General features: G+C 40.2%; 1 protein-coding gene across 2 annotated transcripts; it reads right to left on the bottom strand.

Annotated features, from left to right (window-relative positions):
• Nucleotides 1-5748: 5748 nt before the first annotated feature.
• Nucleotides 5749-25569, bottom strand: RRAGD (Ras related GTP binding D). 2 transcript variants are annotated; one of them, XM_085056360.1, is made up of 7 exons: nt 25249-25569; nt 18456-18751; nt 17869-18068; nt 16774-16888; nt 10562-10704; nt 8658-8806; nt 5749-6940 (listed from the first exon to the last, which is right to left on the bottom strand). In XM_085056360.1, the coding sequence occupies exons 1-7, from the start codon at nt 25394-25396 to the stop codon at nt 6789-6791; spliced, it is 1203 nt and encodes a 400-aa protein (XP_084912486.1). In that variant the 5' UTR covers nt 25397-25569; the 3' UTR covers nt 5749-6788. The 2 variants fall into 2 exon arrangements, with proteins under 2 accessions (XP_084912486.1, XP_084912487.1); XM_085056361.1 differs by having other exon boundaries at nt 18456-18726; nt 25249-25367.
• Between the last annotated feature and the right edge of the window lie 895 nt (nt 25570-26464).

Below are 26464 nucleotides of genomic sequence, written 5' to 3'. Positions count from 1 at the left end.
ACAGACCCAGAGATGGAAGTAGGGCAATCGAGATACAGTCCAGGGAAAAAGCAACTGTATTAAAAAGGTGTCAAATGCCGGAAGGAAAAAGCAGAGTCAAAAGATGGCAGTTTGGTGACACTTGAGCCAGAGAAGGCTCATCTGTTGTCTTGCACAGGGAGGTGAACGTGTTAATGCTTAGTCTAGTACCTTGCTAGTCGTGGCAATTGTAACTATAACCATATCAACTATATTAACCAATAAATTACTACCTTACACTCCAAAATTGTCTGTATCTGCTTGCAGGCTTTATTTTTTTTTTCATTGCTGAAAGGTGAAGAGCTAAGTGACTCATGGGGATGCAGACAGGCTGGGGATGCAGGCTGCAGCGGAATGTTGTTATTCTGAAAGAGAAATAACAAAAGCTAAAAACAATTGTGCTGTCTGGTGTTGTCATAACTATTCAAATTACAGATTTATAGCTTGGACTTTTATGGGGACTATTTATGGTAGGAAAATAAAAAGGGGAGAGAAGAAGGAAAGAAGTCCTTCCATCCTGAGGAACTTTTATGAATGCATTATGAATTCCCGCATGGGAGCGGGAAGCTTTCATGGGAGAGGGTGGACGGAGTAAAGGCATTTATAATCTGTCAAGAGAATACTAAATTTAGTATTCAAGTTTCTGCATAATGGACTTTATGAAGAATGCAAAATTTGAATGACAACTGCTGCTTTATAGACAGAAAATGTGAAATTGAAATATGAAATTAAATTACTGAAGGTATAGAGCTGGAAACAGTGCTGAGCAAGGGGAACAAGACAGGTGGGAGTGAGTTTATTTGTGTGCCTCTGCTGCAAATCTTGCATTCAGCACTTAGGATATGAGACCAAGACAGAATGATGAATGGCATAATGACAGTCCAAAGATGTTAAAGCAGCTGCAAAGGGAGTATTGAAAGAGAAGCAATTTGTGGATAAGACCATTTGGCTCACCAGAGGACAATTCAGTCGTTGAAAAAGGGACTGCAGAGAAACAGAGTATGGTTCCACTTCTCAGCACAGGGTTTGGAAACAAAGATAGTCCCAGGACCTTTTGATCTGGCTCTACTGGATTTCCCAGAAGGCACATACCTGTTCTCTCTGTATGCTGCTTTGCAAAAGGAATTGAGACAGATTACATTTCCCACAGCCCAGATGGCTCTTCTGGTTAAGTAGCCCGAAACCCAGATGTGGATGTGCATAAGCAACAGGAAAACTCAATCCACAGCTGACTTAACCTCAGAACAAGTTGGAGTTGAGTGATACCCCCTGCATTGGATGGTGGGGCTTCTAGAAACCCCAGGAGTGCTGCTGAAAGGTTTTAAGTTTCTTGCTAGGGCATCCATCACTCCATCCAATTAGGCAGTTTTATCAGCAGCATTAGAGGAACACCAGATGCAGAAGAGAGCTTGCAGCACTAGTTGTGAAGGAGTCGGAAAGCACTACTGGCTCCCAAACGGTTGGATTATTGTTTTACCTAGATAATGGAAAGCTGAGGAAGGACTAGGGCAGTATTTATCAAGGAAGCATGCACTATGCACGAGACTTGGGGTTTGTGTAGGAAAGAGTAAGGAAGCAGCCCAGTTTTGAGGACCAGGAACATATATTTGCAGTGATGCATGGATTGAACTGGCTGAGTGGGCACCTACCTGACACATAAACACATAAATGCAAACATGATTTCATCTGAGTCAGAATCTTGCAGTGCTGATGAGAAAGTGAGTTAAGACTATAGCATTCCCTGATGCTAGCACTCTCGAGGAATTGACACACCATGACTTATACACGTTTTCACTGACAAGCTGAGGTTCCTCTTGGATGTAGTCAGGCTGTTTGCTCTCCCTGTGCTGAGCAGAGGCTCCAGAACATTGCTGCTCTCCTGCTTTAGAATTCATTTCTGACTTCCAGTGTGAATGTGTTCATATAGTTTATACTTATATTTGTACTGACACTAAGCCTCAGTTCAACACAGTTCAGAATGGCTTTTAGTTTGCACTGAATGGAGATAAAAACCTACACAAAGGGTAAATCCTGCTATAATAGGAAAGGCAGCTTTAATACTGTCCTGTTGCTTCCTGTCAGGGCACTACTACTCAGGCCTTTGAGGACCATATGATGCAACCAAACTCACCCACACCACCTTTCTGTGGTTGATCCTGTTGTGATAAGCCCATTAACTTTCCTTGGTCTACATTTTCACAGAACCACAGAATCAATTCAGTTGGAAAAGACCTCTGAGATCATCAAGTCCAACCTATGACTGAACCAGGTCAATTACACTGTGCCACCAAGAGCTATGCCAAATCTTTCCTTAAATACCTCCAGGGATCGTGATTCCATTACCTCTCTGGGCAGCCCATTTGAATGTATAATCACCCTTTCTGTGAAAAAATTCTTGCCAATATTCAATCTGAACATTTTGTGTAAGGCAGCTTGAGTACACCGAAATGTTCTGGCCTACACACTGTACTTTTGGCCACTCTACACTTTTTTTCTTGTCTCTCATGTTTGCATTCACCCATGTGTCTAATCCCAACACTTCTCAATTTAGGCTAGTGCATGTTATTTTTAGGCTTGGTTTTGATTTTTTTATAAGAAAGGACATCCATGGGTTTTTTTTCTTTTTCTTCTGCTATTCACCAATTCTGAATTAAATAATCCTTCATTCTTGTAGCAGGTCCAGGTATTAAGGAAAACATTCAGTAGAGTATCTTCTCTGACTAGTCGCATGAAAATCTTTATCAAAAATATGTTAATTTAGTCCAAGAGGCATTGTGATTGACTGCTGCACTAGGTTTTTTGTCCTGGACATATTTATATATTTATATATTTTTTAAATTTTAAAATACATTCTGGAGATTATTAAGATATGTTTAAAATCTAACTGCAAACATAAACTGTAACTTCAATATGAACACATTTTATGGCATGCATACAAACCAGGATTACAGAAATATGTTCAATCTTTTTAAGGATGTTAATAGCATGTAATGGATTTTTACAATTTAGATGTTTTTGTACTCAGTATTTTTTCAGTAGCTTTTAGCTCAAAACCTAGCCTGTGGCTCATAATGCCTGCAAGTCAAAAGGAATTGCCTGGCAGGAACCAAGGAGACTGGGTATCAGACCTGGTTACAGCAAAATGTGAAATTCAGAGACAGTAAACTGAGAAAGGTAACACAGATGATGTCAGGGAGAAAACAAATTAAAAGCAACAATCTGCTAGTGTCATTTTTAAATATAGCCATTTGAAGGTATGTGCATGAGCAAATATGCAAATATTAATACAGTGAGAAATCAAGTGGGATGTCAACCATATGCCACTATATCAGAGGAGCCCAAAAGAACTTCCCAACCAAGCTTATTTTTCATTTTCCACACAGCTGAAATGGGAGAATTTGATGTGTTTATCTGTAATTGAGTAAATTCAAATGTGGCTATTGATAAACATTTCGAATCTGAATAAGACATTTTGGTGTTAATGATCTGTCTATTGAACAGGACAGAGCTAGAGCTGCAGCACAAAAATCACAACATAATGTCATATACATCACTCAGTACAAAAATGGGACAACCTCAGTGCTCAGTTTAAGAAAAAAATATTAACAATGATTATTACAAATTACAGCAACAGTAAATATGTCATTAAAGCCAATAGTTGCTACTGTATAAAATGACCTATTTATGGTTATTTTCTTTAATTCCTCAACTTAATCTGATGATGCATATAAAAATGGAGGGACTTCATAGCTTAATATTTCTTCTAAAAATTGCTGCAGTACTTTCACAGAATGAACTCCCTTAGTATAAAACCATCAGGAGTATAATTTCACATGCAAGAAACCACAGAATTTTTGTTTTAATGAGAAAAAGAAATTATCATGAAACATGAGATCTCAAATGATCCATTTGAATTATGCTTTATCAGAGTAGTTTGCTGTAATCTCAGGATTTTAGAAACATATTCCAGCAGTGTAACATTTTAAATAGCCATTCCAGTGCATGCTCAGAAATGCATTTTAACTCTTCAGACAATCCTTTAAACACTCTGAGCTGCTGCCTGTTGAATTACTTAGAGATTTCCTCAGCTATAACAAGTTCTTGGAACCAATATTTTATATTTATCTAGTTCCTGACTTTAAAATGTCTACGGGATACTAAATTGGTTTGGGTTCATCATAAACCAATGTTTTAAAAAGACATGGCTAGTTCATTAATGGTCCCATTAATGGTCCCGTTTCTAGTCAACTCTAATGGTAAAACAAAATGGAGATTCATGGATCAGGTATTTTACAAATACTGAACTATTTGGGAAGTAATTACTTCTTGCACAATTTCTAATTTTAGAAAAGGTATATCAACACTGCCTTGTCATAAGTGGCTCTTATAGCACTTGGGGTATTTCATTTCCTTAAAATAAAATCTAGAATCTCAATAAAATGTAAAATATATTTTTTAAAGAAAAAGCAAGTTTTAAAATATGTTCTTAAAAAGAATCTTCCGTGCCTCACACAGTGCACAATCACTTCAGCTAGAACATTAGAAAATGACTACTCAAAAGTTAAATGAGTCACCTAACCTGAAAATGCCAAAGTTAAACACTAAAACTAATGCATTTTTAAAATCCAATTTTATATTTGAAACATAAGTGATCTGATGAAAATTATACTTACTCTGATAATATCCAATTGAAAATGTTATGTTGGCTAAAGTCACCTTCACTAAACTATGCTAGATAGTCTGTTCCAAATTCTAGAGGGGAATACAAGAGGTAACTTCACTGTCATAAACAAGTTGATGGTCTCTAATACAAGGGAATGCATAACTACATAGAACTCAGGCCAAATACATGGAAGCTACATTCAGTTATGACTCATACCATAGCCACTATGAGATACTTCATTTACACAGAAAAAAATCTGGCCCAGCCTTGTAGGTGTTCTTAGTCCCACAGAGCCACCTATACTTGGAGGAGTGAAGGGAGGACAGAAATTGTGACTCAATGGTGGATCTCAACAAAATGAAAGACAAACTCATGGCCAGAAATTATGGCAGCCCTTCAATCAAAGTCCTGTGGACTGGAAAGCTGCTTAAAAGTGTCTCTTTGCTTTGATGTACTCTGAAAACAGCTGTGCATTACTTTAACTGAGGGGCTAGTCAGAAGAGCTGCCCTCAACTAAGATGATGGGGGGTGACAATATCAAAAGGAATTTGAACTCTGTTTTTGAAACACTCGGATTTGACTACAGCTACTGTCACTATTCTTCACACCAGCACCAGGACCTGTGGTTTTCACAATTATCAATGTTTCCTACCTTCCTGAGCACCTAGAACTGCGTTCCTTATCACACGAGTCTTGATGGAGCTATTGGTTCTATCTTCCTGCCTGCCTCCAGAGCTATTTTGGCTGGGGCAGATTAGCTGTGAATAAGGTACATTTCCCATTACCTGCTTCTGGTGTACAGCAAGCTGCCTCCCATTCTGGTCAAATTCTTCTTACCCCCACAAGATGCCAGCAAAACCACTGGACTATGCATGCAATTGGTAAAAGGAAGAGTTTCCCTTCCAACTATAACTTTGTATCACTAATTAAACAAAAACACTGAGTACAGAACATGGAAAGTAAGTGTTACTTCTTTTTAGGTTTGAGAGTCCTCTGCTGTCCTGGCTGATCCTGTGGTAAATCTGCCCATATTCAATATTAAAATAAAAAGTAGTGATGTACGCTGATTATTATAGCAAGTAGATTGTCCAGTACTCATTTTAATGGTCTCGTCTTGATTTCAATCACAGATGTACCCCTGTTGGAGGGAATCAGAACCCAGTGCTCACATCTTTACGACTTATCAGTACATCAGAAAGTCAGGGTGGAAATACATACTAGAAATAGATTCTTCACCGTGCCAACTGTACATGTGCAGGCTCTCAACACAAACTTAGCAATGTAAAATTCAACCATACAGGTACAACATACTCCTCTGAAGCCTTATAAAAATACCAGTGCAACATAGAGCCGTTTTACAAAACAATCATCTTTATAGAAAGGTCTTTTAGTGGTATATGCTGAGGTAAATAATAAAAACAGACCCAAGAGAGGGCATGACCAGTGTTAAGGAGAACTCCGGATGAAATTTGGCCAAAAGCCTGTTTTATAAAAGCTAATATTTACCTACCAGTTACGATCCCTGGTAAGGTGCTTATTGCTGTAATACTTCAATATTATTCTTCAGTTTACAAATTGAAAAATATATGAAATTAGATCTATGAATGTTAGGTATTAGCTGTCACAAATTTAAAAAGGCATTGTACCAAGTTTTCTTAATTGTTTACTAACCAATTTGATTGTAGCAGGTAAATAAACTACAGCATACATTTTACCTGACACCATGCATCAAAATCACCATAAAAACTAAGTTTATCAAAGTCCAACTCCACAAGGAAAACATGAAAAAGTGCAAATTATGTACCCAGTATTTCTGTCACAGCTGTTTTTTCTTAATATGGCATGAAAAAGGTTTACAGCATATATTAAGAAAATTCGTACAAGTGTTCACCTCAATGTTTATATATACAACATTTTGCTCAAAGTGCTCACTGTATGAAAAAAACTGATCGGATAAAAATATTTAAACAGTGCTTTCTGAACGTTCAGGGAAAATTCATATAATACATCAGTCCCATTTGTTTTCCTCTTCCCTCAGTGCAATGAGATGCAGAAGTCACATCAACTTCATGAAAACTTTGCTTGCCACATTGCCAGAAAACCTCAGTTACAGTGGCATTCTTGGTGTCCCATTGGGAGTGGGTCTTTTATTTTTTTGCAGGTGGCTTTGATGCTTTCGAGATCTTACTACTTTCATTCTTACTTCAAATACTTCTTGTATGGCTTTTCGAAAACAATGGAAATTGTAGTCTATTAATCCTACAGAGACAGAAATGTTTGACATATTAATAAAGACATAAATATAAATACGGTAATGAAAAAATTTCTTATATTCTATGTTTAGTGAAACACCATACTCTCTGTCTGGAGGTCATATTCAGTGAACTATCCACAATTTTTTTCTGTGCTAAGCAAAAGCACATTTGATATATATAAGTAATTCAGTAAGCATTACAGCTTGATACTATGTCTGCTAATAAATATACTTGCTAGTTTTAAGAGAAAACAAATAGAAGCTCATTGGCAGGTAACAGAGCTTTAATTTAATAATGGGCTTTGAAGAAGTGCTCAGTATATTAGAAGAAAAACTGAAATATTTCACAAAATATGGTGTCATTTTGGAAATCTGCTTTACAGAATAACTACGATAAAAGTAAGTACCATCTATTAATCAAGAAATATTCATTTTTGACAATACATAAGCTTTGAAATGGATACTTGATAGAACTATTACCAAATCTCAGCCAACTATATTTCATCTTACATTGTAATTAAAAAGTAACACAATAGACATGCTGTTAGATTAGATCCTTACATAATAGGCAGATAACATTACCATGTCAGTGGGCTGAATGTGATCCCACAGAAAAGCTGTAAAGCCATATTGGTAGTCAATTGGAAGACTTACTGAGTGCTACAATTCTGTAATACCACAATACAGTTTTAGAATTTTGGTAATGAGCTCATGACCTCATTCAATGTTAATGCCATAAGCTTTCTTAACTCAAATACTGCAGCATTTTTCACTTGTTTCCACAGCATTGCCACTTTCAAACTAGGATTTGTTAGGGAGAAACCCTAATGGATGTTTATTCAACATGGTGTCTTTTCCAAAACAGTGCTGTTAGTAAGTAAGCAGAAATAACACTTCATGCTTACAACAGAAAGTGACTGCATCCCACATTCATATGCAATAAAGGTGGTAGGGGTATGAAGGAGCAGTTTAAGTTCTTTCTAAAGCTCAACAGGCTGTCAGCCCAGCAGACATGGTGTCAATGCTGCATTCACAAACACACCTCTTGGTGAATTAATATCACAAGATGTGGCACACAAGCCCTGATGTCGGCTTGCTCTTGTGCTGCTGAGTTTTGTTCTCAGGGCATGTCACAAAGACCAGTAACTCAGTGAACATCGCGCAGAGAGATCATGAACTAAGGATTCAGTATTGACCTCAACGAGAGTCAGAAAGATAACAAAGAAATTTTATGCACTTTAACTGCAAAATATTAAAGCACTCCTAAATAGGACTAGGTCCTACATATGCAATTTTTCAGAAGCCTCCTTTCAGATATCAGAAAAGGAAGAACACTGTCAGCCAGTTTCAAAAATTTTCCCTTGGTTATGGCAGGCAAGCTGTTCCAAATGTGTATGCGGGTGTCAACAGGTACAAATTAGTGTCAGTCAAGATAAACTAACACATTCTACAGTTGCAGGTGGAAGCTTTAATGCATTGGATGTAAACTTTCAAATGCATTCATATCAGAAAGTTGTCAAATACATTTCCGATTTCATCCCATCTTAATGCCAGCACAAATACTTCATGCCTTTAACCATGTTATGTAAACTTTATCAAGCTGTACTTACCTCAATAATTATGATACAGTTAGTAACTGTTACCAGCTAATAACAACCTCAGTTATTCATTAACTCACTAATATAAGGGGAAACTAATGCATACTAGAAAAGGGGAAAATACCTTTTCTCTCAAAGCTTTCTTCTCTGACAAAACAAACAAGAGCAAGGAATTTTGTAACCTCTTTTAGATAAAGGACAGTTGTATTATTCAGCTTTATGATTGCCATTGATTCTTTGTCATAAGGAGTTCCAGTGCCATCATCTTTAAGCCTAAAGAACAATATTCAAACAAACAAGAAAAGACACCAGATTAGCTAACAAAAGTACTGCTACATTCTCACCAAAGAATCTCAAACTTTATGAAATCTTCATTTTAACTTTTCAGAGAGACTCTTCTTCAAACTACACACTACATAAACTAAGAAGACAGATTAAATTGTTTATTCCATCACACACCAAACCTTAGATCTGGGGCTAGAAATCAGTTTGTTTGATTGCCAATTCCCTGAACTGGAACCTTATTTTTTCCTCTGTAAGTTACTACCCATTTACCACAAGGCTGCTTTTCTTTTAATCAATGCTTTGTATTATGACTTATCATAAATATGTGAAACAGTAGGTCTGTACTGATAATTCCAAACCCAGTAACCTTGCTTGAGCAGTGGCAGCTGACTGATAGCTTAAGACATCATGAGATTTTCCTCATGAGATGTTGGCCTTTGCAATGTATTATGAAAAGAGGTTTCTCCCTCAGAGATGCTGTGTCATGATGATCACTGTATAATGTTTTTGTACATTGTAACATTGTAATTTGATTTTCATTCCAGAATGGACACACAGATATTGTTAAATGGCTAGTTATCATCAACCTCCCAGAACAATTAGTATCAATAATATATTAAAGTGGCAAGTTCCACAGATGCTCCAGGAACAGAGGATAAGAAATGAATTGTAATATCATTTCTTTATTCTGTAGCTAAAAAATGGCAAGAAGATATCTGGTGATAAATGTTAAATGGCCACACAATCACAGTGGCAGAATGATATTTGGTAAATAAATAGCCCCACAAGTGGTGTTGTACAGATAATTATTAAATGCACTGTCATTTGAACTACACAGCATCATCTTTCTTTTTACAAAAATCAGCATCTTTTATTTTATACCTCTGTAAAACAAGTTCTTACACAGTTACTTAAGTGATGACTCCAAAATCTGAAACACGCAGTAGAATATACAAACTTCAAAAAATTAGGTAAGTATTCAACAATTTATTGTTCCAGTCCTTATTGCACATCTGCATCAGGACTCCCCCTTGTACTTTCTCCAAGAGTGCAAAAAGTCTAAGAGTGGGTAGAAATGCAAAGCTACCCCAGCCTACCACTCTCTAAGCATGCTGTGCTTTGGCCACCAAGTGTACACATCTCAATGCACTAAATCTTAGTGTGCCCCTCCCTTTCCCAGGAATGGCTAGCATTAAATTTGGCCAAGGGCCAAGCCACTAAAAACACAGCTTGCAAGATGTACATGCTAGCCCAGGAGATCTCAGTTTGCTAATATATAAGAAGGGGAAACTGAAAAACCCAGAAAGGTCATGTAGGCAATAGAGGACAAACAGAGAACTGAAGCTAGAGTGAAACAACTTTCTGAGGCCATTAGAGGCCACTGGCTATTAAATGTAACTAAATATGGCCCCACTTCTTTTTAAAACAGGAGGCATTCTTCTGTTGACTTCATCCCTAGGGAAAAAAAGATGATGTTTTCTTTTATTTTAGGTTGGTTTCTTCCCACTTCTTCCTCCAAATAAAATTATTAAAAATAAAAAGAGGAAGATGCTCACAAAAGAGGCTGAACAGGGAGCAGTGATTGTTGCTGGGAAGGATCAGTCCCACAGAAGCCAGCTGTTTCCTCTTCCCTTGTCCTGGCAAATTATCCATTCTCACTGTTTATACCCACATCACTCTAATTTTGAGGCTACTCAGAGTCTCAGAACACAACTAAATGGAAAACTTTCATTATTTACTTACCCATATATACAAGAAATGTCAATCACAACATCTATCATATCACAGCAGAGCTCATAAGTTTGCATATCCACTGGAGTGCTGTCTGTTGCAATATAGATCTTACTGACTACATCAAATAAAAATGCTTTTTCAATCCCAGAATTCTATTCAAGAGAAGAAAAAAAGAAAAATAAAGTGGAAGCCATGTTTTCAAATTCACATCAAGCTTTTTTTACCTTTACTTGCCTGTTATACAAAAAGGCTAGGCTGAAGAAGTTAAACCACAATCACGCTCATTTTGAAAGAACTGTCCATACAGCACTGTTGTATTTGTTGCAAACCATAATGTTCACAGATCTTCCAACAGTTTCTGCCTCTGAGCAGACATAATGCCAAGTTACGCTCCCAAACTTCTCCACTTGAAGAAATTGTATTTCTTTTCAGTGAAAAATGCAGGCGGGGAGGGATAGCAGAAAAATCTTCCAAGTTCAAGCTTTTGGTGTTTTAATTGCAGCAACAGACATAAAAGAAAGCTATGATTGGAAGTTATTCTAGCTGGGCATATAAGAAGATAGAAACAAAGGGAAAAAAACACTGATGGACAAAGAACACAGTATTGTTCAGGAACTGATATCTCAAAGAAATTAAGAATTTTTTTCACTGGGGTCTGTGGCTGTTCTACTGTCTGGTTCTGTAGAACATCTCTTAGGACCACAAGGGAAAGACCAACATTTTGATGGTGCCTTCAGGTTTCATGTAGCACTGGTGGTTAAAATCATGTTTAAAATGCTGAGGCTTGCTAAAGTGATGACAGCTATGTTCCTGTCATCCTGCCAAGCTGATTAAGACTCCCTCCATACTGGAGATGTATCATATTCACAGCTCTGAGAAGCTAGCCAGGAATGCTAGCTCTTACTCTTTGTGTACATTAAGGTAAACTGCCATAAGCCTCTGCTTCCTGGGAAAAAAAATGTGTACTGCTTAAGTGAAAACAGCAGCCTTTGATATCAGTGGCTGATATCAAGGGATTACACCTGGGCAGTACATGTCCCAGCACGAAAAAAAGGGCAATTTCCTGGTATTGCTAAAGTGCAAGCTATAAAATACGCTTCAGTATCCACCTATATTGGAAGACAAGCAACTTACTCCATCCAACTGAATTGCCTTCATATATGGGATTCCCTTTTTAAAATGGTTTGGGGCTGCTGCCACAGTAGTTTTGTAACCACCAAAAACCGCATTGAAAATCCCTAACAAGTTTTAATTGTTTCAGCTTCTTTTGTAGTTACACAACTTTTCCCTTTTTTCTTCTTTCTTTTCTAAGTCAACTATTTAACACATAGTTAAGTGACTAAAGTGACTCTCCTGCTTTCCACATTTCCTGAAATAGGCAGAAAAATTTCCAACACTGGATAGGCTATTGAAAAATGGCCAACAGTATTTTCTTAAAGAGGCATTTCTTCTTAAAGAGGCATCATTTTTCCATCACTGCACACAGAGCTAAGGCTGCAAACATCCATTAGTAATAACAGAGTATAGAGCCGAATTTTTTGCATTTCATAATGGAAAGGACTCTCTGAGTGGCATATTTCAGTAAGTCAGCAATAAAAAAAAATATTCAAAACAAATTATACATTATGGATACCTTAGGCAGATAAGCTGAAGCACAGAATGTATAAGGAGAGTCTCAAAGAAATGGTTTTGTTCAACCTGGAGAAGGCTCATTGCTGTCTACAAGTATCTAATGTAAGGGTTCAGAGAAGCCAGAGCCAGAGCCAAACTCTTCTCAGAGCTACAATGTTGAAGGACAAAAGCCAAAAGGTACAGGCTGGAATTCTGACTTGATACAAGAAAAAAAAATTATCATAAGAGTAGTGAAGGACTGGAAGCATTCTGACTTTAGAGTTTGTAGAGTTTCCATCCTTTCAGATGCTCAAAGCTGAACTGGACCCAGCCATAAGCAACTTTCTGTAACTGGCCTGACTGAGCAGCAGCTAACCTCTGAAGGTCCCTTTCAGCCTACAGGGCTCTATGAGTCTATGCTCTTTGAGCATAGACAAAAACTTTACTCTTTCAGTAATGAACAAAAATGTAAGCATATTTATGCTGGTTGTTCTGGCCATATATGATAGTTCTGTAATTTTGCTTACTAAATAGTAATTCTCACAGCACCTCACATAGTTCAACAGATGCTGTCAAGTAAGATTAATTACAAGATTCAATTGAAATAGCATATAAATACATAGCCATAATTCATTACCAAAATTGTATTTGAAAATACAAGTAATTTCAGACAAAAGAAGCTGGAACTTGAGCCCTGCAGTGTCATTCATGAGAAGTCAATTACAAAATTTTGTATTACACAAAGAGGGACATAGCAACAATTTCAGCTGCACAGGTAAGATGCACTTTAAATTATTAAGATGCCAGTGACAATATAGTAACATTTAACAATAAGAAGTGATTGTTTAGTCTCAGAACTCCAGGTGCTATGAGCTGCCTGTACTTGCAGTGACAGTTCAGAAAGTTTTCGTCTTGAGATGTTTGCCATGCCAGCAGTTACACGTGCCAGTAAGAGCAGAAATTGCTCTCTTAACTTAAATTATGTTTGTTTTCAATTGCAGCTAATCCATCTTGGTAGGACCTGCTGAGAAACTGCACATACTTGCTTCTTTAGAACTTTGTATAGTGACAGAAACCTCTGTGAAAGGGGAGGGTGGACTGTGAGGGGTAGAAACCACTAAATTGTACCCACATGCCTTCAAATAATTAATTTGCCAGGGTTTTTAGTACAACTGTAACCAAAAAAGCAAAGGATTTCCCACAATTTTTGTATGGAATTTACTCAAACACCCACACCCCCCTACCCCCAAAAAACCCAAACAGAAATTGTAGAAACAATAATAAGAAGTCATAAAAAAACAGGAAAAAAGTGGATAAAAAGTACTATTCAAAGAGACATTACATCATTAATGCTCAGGGTAAATGACAATAAGAAATCAACTGTTTCTGGTACTAGAGCAGGTGGGTTCCTTATTAAAGAAAAAAAAGCCAATAGCAGCCTTATGCAGCTGAATTAAAGGCTGCCATTGATTAAACAAGAGCAGGGTCTGAATCAGCACCAGTTCTCTCTGAGACAACCCTGCAGTTTGCAGAGAAGATGCAACATGTGCTAAAAACACCCTGAATCTCTGTAAGAATATTCCATGATTAATCTGAACCAAGAGAGGCATTGTGAAAAAACTGCAATGAATATATGAGATTTTATTTTGGATAGGTACTTGAAACTCAAACCATGTTTCTCAACTATACGGGGTGTGATGATGTAGAAGACAGTTTCTATTCCTTCAACAGAATGAGTTCAGTAAAAGTGATAGTATTACTCCAATTCCTAGGACAGGTAAACAGGCCTATCTTTTTCTTCTTCTGTCTTGAAAGTATGAAGAGTAAGCAAGAATTTGGCCCTAAAAAGCAATTTTCAAAAGAACTTAAGAGGATATTGCCAGTCACATCCAGTTAAGAATGAATTTTGGACTGTTATTTAAGCAGGTGTTACAGCAAACAGCAGATCTCATGAATTAATTTTAAGCACTATGTTGTGGTTAGCACAGGTTTTTTCCCATGAGAAGTTTTCTTGTGTTTTGTAAATAAAGATAAAGTTTGGATGTTGTTGGAACAGTGTCCCAGAACTTGGGCAGTGCAGGCCTGGCCAATCAGGCCTGGGGAAAGGCTTCTGACTGACCAATCTGGGTAACTTTTGAGAACTCTATATATGTGATGAAATCAAAACAATAAAGGTCATTCCTTCTTGCCACTGAGAACTGGTGCCTTCATTACTCTGCTAGCTGCTCAACAGCGACACTATGTTTGAATTTACAAATTACAAAATTTAAATTACTAAATTATAAAACTGTATGTAATTTTATTTTTACAATAATAATTGTTTAATACATAGTTTTTAACATCCCTGAAAACAAACCAAACAACCCTCAAGTGAAAAATCCATATTCCCATGTCACACAACTTGATTGGTTTATAAGGCCACAGTAATTAATGAACAGTCATCCTTCGATATGAAGCTGGTTAAGTGTCAGGTAAGATTTACATGGATTTTGAGTACCAAAAAAACTGTTATTTTATGACTTACAAGCAGTTACATTAAAGAATGTAGAAGCAGTATTATCACACCGATGGTTCCTCAAACATGTTCACAGTGGCCTTATAAACTTAGGCAAAAACCTGCTGTGAACTTAAGAATGATCACAGATCTATTTTTGTAATCGTCAGCTTTTTGTGTTGGAAGTCTCTGTGGCATAAATGAAAGCACTTCCTCATGAATACTGCTGCAAAAGTAGAACACGAATACACCCACACCCTGATATCCAGCCCATCGGCTTCCTGAGGCAAGGCGTGATCAAAATCCATGCCAAAATTTATTGTTACTAAGTTGCCAAGGTAAAGAGGTACCCCCTAAGTAATTGTATGCTGGAAAATGATGCTTCATCTTCCTGTGGTTGCAGTCATTCTGAGTCTCTCTGGCTACAGACAGAAGATACTTGTAAAAACAGCAAGCATACTCAGGACATAGTGATGCAGCTACACATGGCCCTAGGTCACTAAGAAACTGGAGCATAGAAACAGTTCGAGATTCTTTCCCATACTGAACAGGGGAAATGGCACACCTCTCCCACTTCTCTGGACTTCACATTTATTTGAAATACTTATTCTTCCTTACAAATTATACCTGATATTTTATATATGATTGGAGCTGGGTATTCCAGACACACGAGCAATTGTCACCAGTCATTCAGGAAGCCACCTGTGCTCAGTTCACGTGGAGATTCTGTACAAACTCTCCACCAACTCCAAACAGTGAGGAGACTCCATACAGAGATCTGACTCACAATGAGTGACTGGGGTGACTCTGGCACAAGGAGGACTACTATTCAGACAGCTTTCTCTGTAAGACTGTGTGCCAAAACCACTATCTAATTGCTCTAGAATTGTTGTCATTGTTTCTTCATTACCCTTCTGTCGTGGAGTTTTGAGACTACATGACAATAAACTGGTATACAATCCAGCTGTTTTGGAAGAAACAGATCTTTGTAGCAAACCATTCATTATGAAACAGTATAAATATGTTGTCTAATAGTAAGAGAATAAGTTCTGGAATGACCTTCCTCTATTCCTAGCTTTCCCTTTCACATCCAACTTTTCTCTCCATTTTCACACAGAGAAACCATGAAATCTAATTTTATCTTATAGGCTGTTGAGTGATATTAAATAAGTTCTTATGTCAAAATCACAAAAAGACACAACAAAACACCTCACTCGGAAATTGAAGATTTAAAAATTAATGCTAGATGCCACGTGCAAAATTGGAATATTGTGAGAAAGGGTGCAGTTTTTGGAGCCACTATGACCTGATCTAACGACAACCAAAAAAGGGTAGTTTTCTCTTTTCACGACCTACTCACTGTGCTCCCCTTCACTCATTGCCCCATGTTTCCACCTCTTACCTTCTGTCAAAATAAAAGCGTGTTGGACTCCTCCATCACCTACTTTTAACTAAATTAAATAGTACATTAGTGTGTGTCATAGTAACCCCATGAGGGAACAGGTGAGTGCCAGATTCAGTACAAAGTAAAGGAAGGGATCAGACACACAGGAAGAGTGGAGCAAGCAATCTCTTCTACAGTGGTAACAAACCACTAGGTATACAAAGCTCCCTAACAGGCCTTCAGAGTAACTACAGAAGCTGTGAAAGCTGTGGTGGATTCTACATCTAGAAATTTCACAACATAAGAAGGTTTTCTTTAACTCAGTAAACTTCCGATACAAAGTAAAATTAATTCTGGGAAGTTCCACATATGAGGTCAGACTAGATTATGCTCCTTTAAGTATTTATTCATACAAGTTTTAAGTACAATTTAAACAAATGCATGCAGCACAGACTTTTGTAACATTCAGGTTGATGTTATGAGCAGGAAAGTGATGGCTACTAACCCACTTTATGAGACTCAGGAAATATTTTGAGTATCTCAGCAGCTCACCAATGCAGTTTAATACGGAGGTGAGGCCAAGCTGCATGGAGATGTATTTCAAGTAAGTTCTGATAATTTCTCTGAGAGTTCACATTGCTCAAGATCTCTAGGAAGGCAATGAAGAGAGTATCTGAACATGCATGTTGGACACAGCCAGATCTACAGACAAAGGATATAGTAAGTACTTACTGAAATAAAGATGTTAAGCAGGTTTTCCAGTGTTGGGAGCTGTGGAATCAGTTTCTGTACCACTTTGCTAAATGCTTCAAATATAGAATGATCATATATGCTTGTCAGATAAAAGCTGGAAAAAAACGTCACCACATTTTCCTTTTAGCCACATACTGTGAACATTATGTACCTTTCATAATATGAGTGAAATAAAATATTGTCAAACAGTAAGTGCCTACACTAATGCAATTACCCTGTGATCAAAAATCAAGATATAATTGAAGCACAGGACTTCATCTCTACACTAAAAAAACCCCAACCTAGTCACTGAAAACCAGACCTTGATGTAGAACTTCTTCATGCAACTCCCATGCTGGTATTCTTACAAAAATATTTTTTGAGTTGTAGGAGAGGAGTATTACTGAGTGTGTCTGTTGTGATCTACTTTTTGAAAGTTGTGGACCCATTTATCAGTGCAGTAATGCAGTCGAGCAGTTAAGAGCTCCAAAGAGCTGGCATGTTCATGGAGCAGGCCTCTCTTTTTAATATATTTGTACTGGGCTTTAAAGTGCTACGAAAGCCATGACAACTTGATGTCCTCTAGTTCCCAGTCTGCAGAAGTCCACTATTTGTCACTATTTGCTACAATAATCCATTTTACCAGAAAACACAAGGCAAAGATACAGCACGGATCTTCCCAAGTGGCTCCAAGCAGGCTGCAGTAATGAGGATGAGTGACTGGGAGGGGACCATGTGGCAGAGAGCTTTCAAAGAAGACAAAAGTGATGTAGTGGCATATACTCTCTACTGTCTGGAACTCTACTGGTTGCTGTCATTGTCCAAGCAAACTTATTTCAGGACAGCAGCTGCAGCAAACACTGATACGACTCTGGCATATTTGTCATCTGTTATTAAGGAGCTCTCTATCTTTCCCTCCAAGACAGCAAACAGAAATAAGATACTTTGGCTCAAGTCAAACGCAGTATCTCTGATTATCCCTTTCCTTCATATGTCAAAAGCTTGTTGCCTGCTACTTCAAGAGAATAGAAAATGGTAGCTTGTCAAATAAGCTGCTCTCCTCTTTAGGATTCTCTACACAGCACCTTTTCTCACCTGAGGTGAATCTTCTCCAATCCAGCATCTGCAAGGTCATCATTTGCCCTCTGGTGAATATCCCTCTGTGTTTCAATCTTGTGATCATCAGATAAACCATCCACTTTATGGATAAAGATTTCAAAGTTGATATCTGGATTCACTTTATAGGCTCTGGTCACAGTAAGATGCAGCCGAGCTAGTGCTTCCATATAATCATCCTAATAAAGAAAAAAGAAGAGCTACAAGTTAGGAAAGTATTTAAAATATATATATTAAATTTTATGATACTTATTTTTAGATAGTAATACAGCTCAACAACAGCTTAATTTTTTTAACGTTTTATAAGTAGAAGCTTGAGCCTACATCCAGCATGTGCACCAATCTCATGCTGTCAGCACTTAGGATGTTAAAACAAATTAGTTAACTTCCGAACATACTGCAGAGAAAGATTAAAAATAGCCAAGCAGCTCGTCAAGTTTTAATGACTTCTTTTAATGTGTATTTGTGATGTAGATTATTTATTTGCTTTGAAAAAAGCTATGCTTTCCAACCCATTTGTCTATTGCTGAAGGAAGAAAAAAGTAGCCTAAAGCCCCTTTTTTTACCTGAGAATCAATAACAAATATCAGTGCTCCAGTGCCTCTGAAAATCATCTCATAATCAAACGTAGGGTCAAAGAAGTCAATTTGCCCAGGAAAATCCCATATCTGAAAGTTGACAAAGGAGCTGTTGGAAACATCCTCTCTGCAGATCTTGTTTGTGCTCTCCAAGAAGAGAGTCTCATTCGGCGACATTTTGTGAAAGACAACTTTCTGAATGGAAGACTTTCCACTTCTTCTCAATCCCATGAGCAGGATTCTTGGCTTAACTTCAGTACTGAAGGGATCATTGAAATCCAAAACTGAATAAAATCACACAAGAAGAAAAGGAATATACTATGGCAATATAATTAGTAACTGCCAGATAACATGCATTTGATACTTATTTTCATGAAATTTTTATTTGAATTTATGCAAATGTTACCAATGTTCAAGCTTAGAGAGCAGTGCTACAGGCACTTTAACTTGAATTATTTGCCCCTTAAGCTATACTATCAGAAAATCTACTTTTCACCTCTAAGACAGAAACTGTAGAAGGCTTGACTGCTCTGTTTGTATGTGAAAAATCTGTTATCACACACAGACATCCTAAAATACCTTATTTTACTCTAATTAACACTATGCCACATATATGATTCTTTAAAAGAGTATCATCTGACAACAAATACTGTTTTCAGCTGATAGCTACATCACACTGCTGGAAGAACAGAGTAAGACTGTGTTAAGTACCTCTGCATGATCTTCCTGAGGGTTTCCTTTCTCTAAAATCAATCAACCAATAAATAAATAAATAAGTAAAATCACACATGCAAGGAGCTACAGGAAGAGTTCAACTCAGCAGGCACAAAATTCTATGTTGGAACTTACAGCACTAAGCTCATGAGGAGTCCTTTTCTAAGGTCCTTAGGATTTCACCTCCTGCTCAGTAATTTGTTACAATGTGTAAAGGTTTGTTATCCAATAAGATTACATCATATCATCTGCCTATTTGCAAAACAAAGGCCTGGGAACACAGGAGTTTCATTGTGTTACCTACTCCAGTTTGAAACTGGTACTAGTTTTTCTGGTGCTGATGCAGTTATATTAGCATCAAGTAGTTCCAACAGTAAACTATGCTGTTATATCTGTAAGGACATGAACTTATAGCTATCCATTCCTGTAGGAACACCAACTTTAGCTTCAGGTATCTCTAACCAAAACATCTACAGCAGTTTAAATTGCTGCATTTAGCTGGCCGGTAACTTTGAAATGCCTTTTGGTGCTGAGGTGAAATGGCACTGCCCTTATATGTAATAAGCTTTCAAACACTCTAAAACTGTCTGCAGTGTCAAACACAAGCAATGCAAAAAAATGAGTTGTCAGTGCTAAATCCACAGAGTACAGTTTGAAGTACACAGAGGTCAGGTTTAAAATACTGATCACACAACAGGCTAAACATACTATCTAGCAAGGTTTTGTAGATCGGCTCCCATCCACTGCATTACAGACTATTCAGATTATACTTTGTAGCACAACACAATTGCATTTCTTCCTCCTTTACTGCTGGCCTAAGTTTTGAATTGCAGAAAACTGGCACACATTTATTCACATGCATCATTCTTGAATATACCCTGCATACATTAAGTGGTCAGCCTAACTCCCAAAACATGAAAATTCAAAACAAGAAACCTCAGCAACAATTCGAACCTGTCAATTTATTATATAGCTTTATCAGCCAAAAAAGATGGAAAGCTTAAAGGAACCCTTTGCCTTGGAGCATGTTTTGCACCCAAGGGTGGTGACCACATCTTGTGTCTTCTTGTGTTCCTCAAGCATCACTCACAACTTTCAGAAACACAAGAGCAGGGTATGTGTGCCAGGAGGGTACAGAACCAGGAGGGTACAGAACCTTGTCCTGGTCTGTTTGCGCCTCCCAAATTTGAGTGACAGAGAAGAAGGGCTTCTCAAACTGAAGGTATTGCAGTATTAGCAAAAAACATCTCCTGGCACCATCTACTGGCTTGTGAGGGGTTGTGCCACTCGGTGTAGGCTGTGTCACCGGTGACTGACAGATTTCAACTCATTATGGGTGGTATCCTGTCCATTTCAAATACAACTGAAAAGCCCTGACAGGTACTACCACTTACTGTGGTCTTGTCAATTACCACACATGAAACACTGCCAGGCAGGAACAGTGCACAGGGGAAACACCTTGAGGCAGAACAGTGATAGGTAACTCCGTAAGAATCTCATCCTCCAAAGCAATGGCCACTTCTGCTGATTTACACACAACAAATTAAGGAAGTAAGAAACTGAGGTCAACACGCTGCTTTACTCTTCCCATCAACTTGAACAGGGGCAGTGCCTGCTGTGGCTGGGAGAAACACGTGCCTACAACACTTTACAACTACAGAAGAATAATAAACATCTGTTCCAAGACAATGTAACAACAGCTTATGTTTTGGGGGTACAGTCTTGTCAACAGACTAAACCAAACATGCATGATTTCATGGTGTATCCTTCATGGCATTCTGGTTTTTGGCCATCAGAACGGAAAATAACTTATTCAAAGCTTTATAAAGACTTTATAAAAACATATAAAGAACAGTCTTCAGGCTGAGGTTTTATTGCATGTTTAAAAAAAACTGACAGCCTGCCATTTGCTCTGTATGCAACTGATCTTACAAAGTCTCATTTACCATGGATTTGCACTTTGTGTCCCCTTCCTCTTCCCACCACAACACCACCAACTTCCTCCTGTGTGTCTTATGACATATCCTCCAAGTAACAGATATGACACGCTGTGGCTGAACTGGAGCTCAGCACATTTCAGTTGGCTACACCATGCACATATGTACACCCATCTGCCAGCTGCTGCCACAGAGAACACACACAGCTGCTCACCTGTTCACACTGCATTTAGCTCTCTACTCTCTTCTGAATGCCAGTTTTCCTCAAACTTGTGGGAACTTAATATTAATCTTTAAGGGGTTGGGGTTTGTTCAAATTTGGTTGAAGGTGGACTGCAGTTTGCAAGGTTCTGACCATTGATGAGAAAACCTCAGCACAGACTACTTACCTAACTTCCTTTTCTGTAAGAAACAAGCTAAAACCCCACATACATCTGAAGAAATATTTTAAATAACTTGGGGTTTACACTGTAGTATTAAATTATTCCAGTCTGTTAGATTTTTACTGATTGTAATGCTTAATAGCAAGAAATTGCTTTCCATTAAAGCCATACTAAAAAAAATACAGTTGCAACTGCAGAGTTAGTGATGAGAAGAATGAATAACAGCTCTTCTGCTAGTAAAACTGTCATTTAGCTTTTGAAATCCTGCCAGTTCAAAGACAGGGAAATGTAAGAGTATCATCCAAACCTTATGAGATAGCAAGGCTTCTATAGCACTTCCTTCTCAGAGAGAGTTAAGAGATTACCTTATATGTAAAGGAATTGGACGATGCATTGCCTGCCCACATTCCTTTGCAGGAGTACATGACAACTCCTTTTTTAATTTGCCACAGAAATGCCAGTAGATGTATCACTGCAACTTCCCAGACTAGGTTACTGAGTGAGATCATAATATGCCCAAGAGAAACACTAAACTCTTCTCTGTTCTATAATGGGAAAGATAATTTTCCCTATTGTGAGATGCAACACATTTCCTGTTTCATTCACTTTTGCAAAGAGCAAATGTTGCAAAATGCCAGTCTCTAATGCATATCAACAGTCCTTCATATTTCAACTTTTCTAAGCAGCCATAAAGAACAGATGCCATGCTGGTTTGAGGCCATATCCTTTGAGGTATTCACAAATTTAACTCAACAAACCTAAAAGCACTTTTCCCCAGAGAGGCCTTCAATTCCTTACAAAACTTAACCGCTGTTGTGTCCTTGCTTATGGAGTGTGTTTTGCATGCATTGCAACATGCAGAAGAGCACAGCTCTGAGGAGTTAAGAACTGCACGCAGCAGTCCCGACCTGTCTCACCAGGACGCACAGTACACAATGAACGCTTTAATATCTCCTTTACACTATCAGATATATAGAGATAACTAACACAGTTTTTGAAGCCCATCCTGAATTCCAGATCAGTTGCAATTACTTGTCAAAGTGACTATCAGTGTGCTTCGCAGGCGTATGGGATGGGGATGCCATATTCTGTACATCCCACCAGCTTTCAAACATCCAAATAAAACATCATAGCTGATCTGTTCAAGCACATAAAGCCGAAAGGAATTATTTTGTTCATGTTACCATCCACAAGGTAATGAGCCTCTGAGTCTAGTTTTGAACTAACACAGCTAATAATCAATTTTTCCCCCCCACTAATACAGTTATTTTAAGTTTTAACCATTTCTGTGTAAAGGAGAGACAGCAGTCCCAGGCTTTCTACTCTTACCTTTAAGACCATTAATCCTGTAACATTTCCAGTACTACTGTGACTGTGGTACTTGCAGCACTTTGGATTGCTGTCAAGACAATGCCCTTACAGAACACATACAATGAACATCTTCAATGCTAACAGATGGCCTGAGACTAAAGAGTTAAGAGAAAAAGCTTGTATGCAATGAAGAAGGCTGTTCAGCTACTGCCAGTTCATAGACATTGCAAAAATGCCTGGTGGAAGGAAATTCTTGTGGCTACAGAAAAGTCTCAGAACCAGAAGACCTGGTTCCACACTGCCACAAGTGCACCACTCTGCAATAGTATGTCTTAAAGCCACTTCCTTGGACACTCTGCAGAGGGCTTCTCTGCTTTTAAATACTTTTTAATTGCATCTGTAAAAATATGACTAGGGTTTATGTAAATTTAAGTGTTTTAAGGTCTCTGAATATGACCCTATGCGTAAACTAAAAATAAGGACAAGAGCCATGGTTTCAGCATTGAGGCTGGAAACAAGAACCCAGTATGGAGTGAGAGATGATCAATATGAAGTTTTGAAATCTTCTGCATGCTTACAAAAAGAAATTATGCTTTTACTTTTAAGCCTGGCTTTTCTCTTCACGGTCAACAGCCATGCATTGAAGCCATTCTTCTTACACTGCCCTTTCCATTCTTTCTTTGTAGAAAAGTGGGGGCTGTGACACTGAATTTTGGACTACTTGCTGTACAGAGCCAGGAAAAGAGGACAAAAAACAGGGGAAAGCCCCTTGCCCTGCAGCCCAGTGTTACACAAAACACAGACCCAAATCCCCACCCCTTCCATTTCAGATGCTATATGTCTCTTTTTCCAGAGAATTCAAAATGAAACAGAAAGCCAGGGAATCTGGACAGTTAAAACGGATTTTGTTTTAATCCTGTCTAAAATAGCCCCTGCATGGACTGTCTTCTCCTGCTGTTCAGCATGGAAAGGTTTGTTTCTGTTAAGTATAATATTCTGGTGTTCCCACAAAAAAGCAATTGAAATTTTCAGCAGTCCAACAAAGTCCTATTCAAAAATATCCAAATAAATTAATCTGAAGACAGAAGATGGATCATTTCTCTAAAGAAAATGGTAAGTTAGTGCAGGACTAAAGAAATACATGAAAATTTATTGTCTTTGCATCAAAATGAAGGCAATTCTTCAGCAGGTTCAAGTAAGACTTTATTTAGTCTCAGTTACAGCTCTTAAGAGTCTAACATTCCCATAGCTTTCAACCATGAAGGCTTATACTCAAAGCACTGACCTTGCTTCCCTCCCCAAAATTACATTAGTCAATGCAGTACCTCCCATGGCAGCCTGTAGGACTGGGCCTTTAAGGAGAAGGGTTCCGCACGCTAATATTGAAGTAGACTTAAAACATGTGGTCTTTTATTAAGCTCTTATAAAAAAGCACTTCTTTTTTCATCCTGAGATACTGAGAGTTCTCCAAGCTCCTTTGTGAAATATGTCTCAGAAGAATGAATTCAGTCTCTGAATGAACGCAACAGGCTCTGAGCTGGCATTTCCTTTTTCTACTGAATGAGACTGCTTTTCCTGGTAAGCCCGTCCTTCTTAGCATCACCATCCATACTGACACGGACATGTAGTGAGTAACGCGGGTCCTCACAAGCACACACGGACATGTAGCAGAGCCTGCCACTGTGCGACTGACACTCACAGCTGCGGTGCAGCCCCGGACACAGAGCTGCGTGTGGCCGCTGCCTTTTATAGCGCGACACCCAATCCCCCACCTCCTTGGCACACTGGGGTCACATCATCAGGCTGTGGCCTCTAATAACTAGTAAGTCTCACCCCAGACATGAAGAACACTGATGAGAGATTACACACACACACTACCTGCACTCCCTTTGCCTCCTCCCTCTTTCCCAACGCTTCCTGCTATCTGTCAGCCCTTGCCCTGCTGCTGCTTCAGAGCTCCCTGCACCCTCTGACCCACCGAGCACCCTGTCCCCGTCCCGGCCCTTCCCGCGGCCACCTCCGCAGCATCCCCGCTCCGCCGGGCCCCTCAGCGCCCACCCCCGTCCCCAGCCGGGCCTGCCCTCCCTCCGGACGCCTCGTCTCCCCCGCACCGCTGTCCCTGGCTCCCCTCGTGCCCCAAACCCCGCGGGAAGCCTCGCCTCCTCCCTGACCCACATCCGCGGGCAGCCAAACCTCACCTCCTGGCGGCGGCCCCGTGCCCCCCGCCACCGTCCCGGCCTCACCCCGGCCGCCGCCCCGCCTCACCCCGCACCCGCACTGGTTGCCCGCCGCTGCCCCGCAGCCCCCTCCGAGCCCGGTGCTGCCCCTCGGCTCTCCGGGAGCAGCCCCAGCCTCCGCCCCCGCAGCCCCGCGGCCGCCGCCACGCCGCTCCCCGCCGCCCCCGGTGCCGCTGCGGCCGCCGCGAGCGGCACTCACACGCCTCATCGCCGCCGCTCTCCGCGTCGCCGTCCGAGAAGGACTCGGCCCCGTCGGCGTAGCCCGCCAAGCCCACGATCTCCTCCTCCTCTTCCTCCTCCTCGTCCCCCTCTTCCTCCTCCGGCAGCTTCCTCGGCACCTGGCTCATGCCGGCCGCGCTCCCGACGGGGCTCCGCGGCCCCTCTGCCTGCGGCGGGCTCGGGGCGCGGGGGGCGCAGGTCCCGCGCTGGCGCCGCGCCCGCCGCCGCTCCCCTCCTTCCCCCCGCACGGCGCTGGCGGAGCGCGGCGCAGCTGCCGGCGGGGCGGGCGGGGAGGCGGCGTGACCCGCGTCACCTGACGCGCCCGGTCACGGGCCGCCGGGGCCTCCGCGCTCGCCCGGGCCCACTCCCGAGCCCAGCCCCGTCGCTGGCACCGTGGCACCCGCGGGAGCTACGGGCTCAGCAGCGGGCTCCGGGGCCTGCCCCCGCCTGCCCCGGCCCTGCTGTCCCGAGAGACACCCGTGGGAGCGGTGCACACGCAAGGTGCTGCCCCTGCCGTGCGGGGAGCCGCGGTGGGCGAGCGGGGTGGCCAGGTGTGCCAGGCAGCGGCACCGAGATGGCAGCTGGCGTTTCTTGATGATCTCTGAGATCATCAAGTGCAACCTATGACTGAACGCCACCATGTCAACTAGACCATGGCACTTAAGTGCCATGTCCAGTCTTTCCTTAAATACCTCCAGGGATCGTGACTCCACCACCTCCCTGGGCAGTCCATTCCAATGCCTAATCACCCTTTCTGGGAAAAATTTCTGCCTAATGTACAACCTAATTTTCCCTAGAGAGAGCTTAAGACTATGTCCTCTCATCCTGTCAGTGGCTGCCTGGGAAAAGAGTTCGACCCCTATCTGGCTACACCCTTCTTTCAGGTAGTTGTAGAGAGTGATAAGGTATCCCCTGAGCCTCCTCTTCCTGGTCATGTCCTGCAACCTCACTGCACAAAGCCCAAAGACGGACTCGTGACTCTCCTTCATCACCCCTACACTCCTTCAGCATGTGGCAGACTGTGGCATCTGGGCAAGACCCGTGTGTGCCTGGTGCTGCTCAGCTCCTCCATCTGCCAAGCGCTCTACAGCCCTCAATGTGCCGGTGGCTCTCCCTGCTGCCTGTCCCATGCTCCTTCCATGCCGACTGTGTTACCACATGAGCAAGCCCAAAATGTTAAACCAGGCACTGAGGGT

The sequence above is a fragment of the Lichenostomus cassidix genome, chromosome 3 (assembly GCF_008360975.1).
Source record: "Lichenostomus cassidix isolate B80296 chromosome 3, HeHo_3.0, whole genome shotgun sequence".
Classification (NCBI taxonomy): domain Eukaryota; kingdom Metazoa; phylum Chordata; class Aves; order Passeriformes; family Meliphagidae; genus Lichenostomus; species Lichenostomus cassidix.
The sequence above is the reverse complement of the archived record's forward strand: the minus strand, read 5'-3'. Positions and strand labels throughout refer to the sequence as shown.

Coding starts and splice junctions, on each gene's coding strand:
- RRAGD (XM_085056360.1), bottom strand. CDS start 25,396: ATGAGCCAGGTGCCGAGGAAGCTGCCGGAGGAGGAAGAGGGGGACGAG. Junction 18,069..18,455: donor TATTTGTTATTGATTCTCAG/GTAAAAAAAGGG, acceptor TTTCTTTATTAG/GATGATTATATGGAAGCACT. Junction 6,941..8,657: donor AGAAAGCTTTGAGAGAAAAG/GTATTTTCCCCT, acceptor CTGTCTCTGTAG/GATTAATAGACTACAATTTC.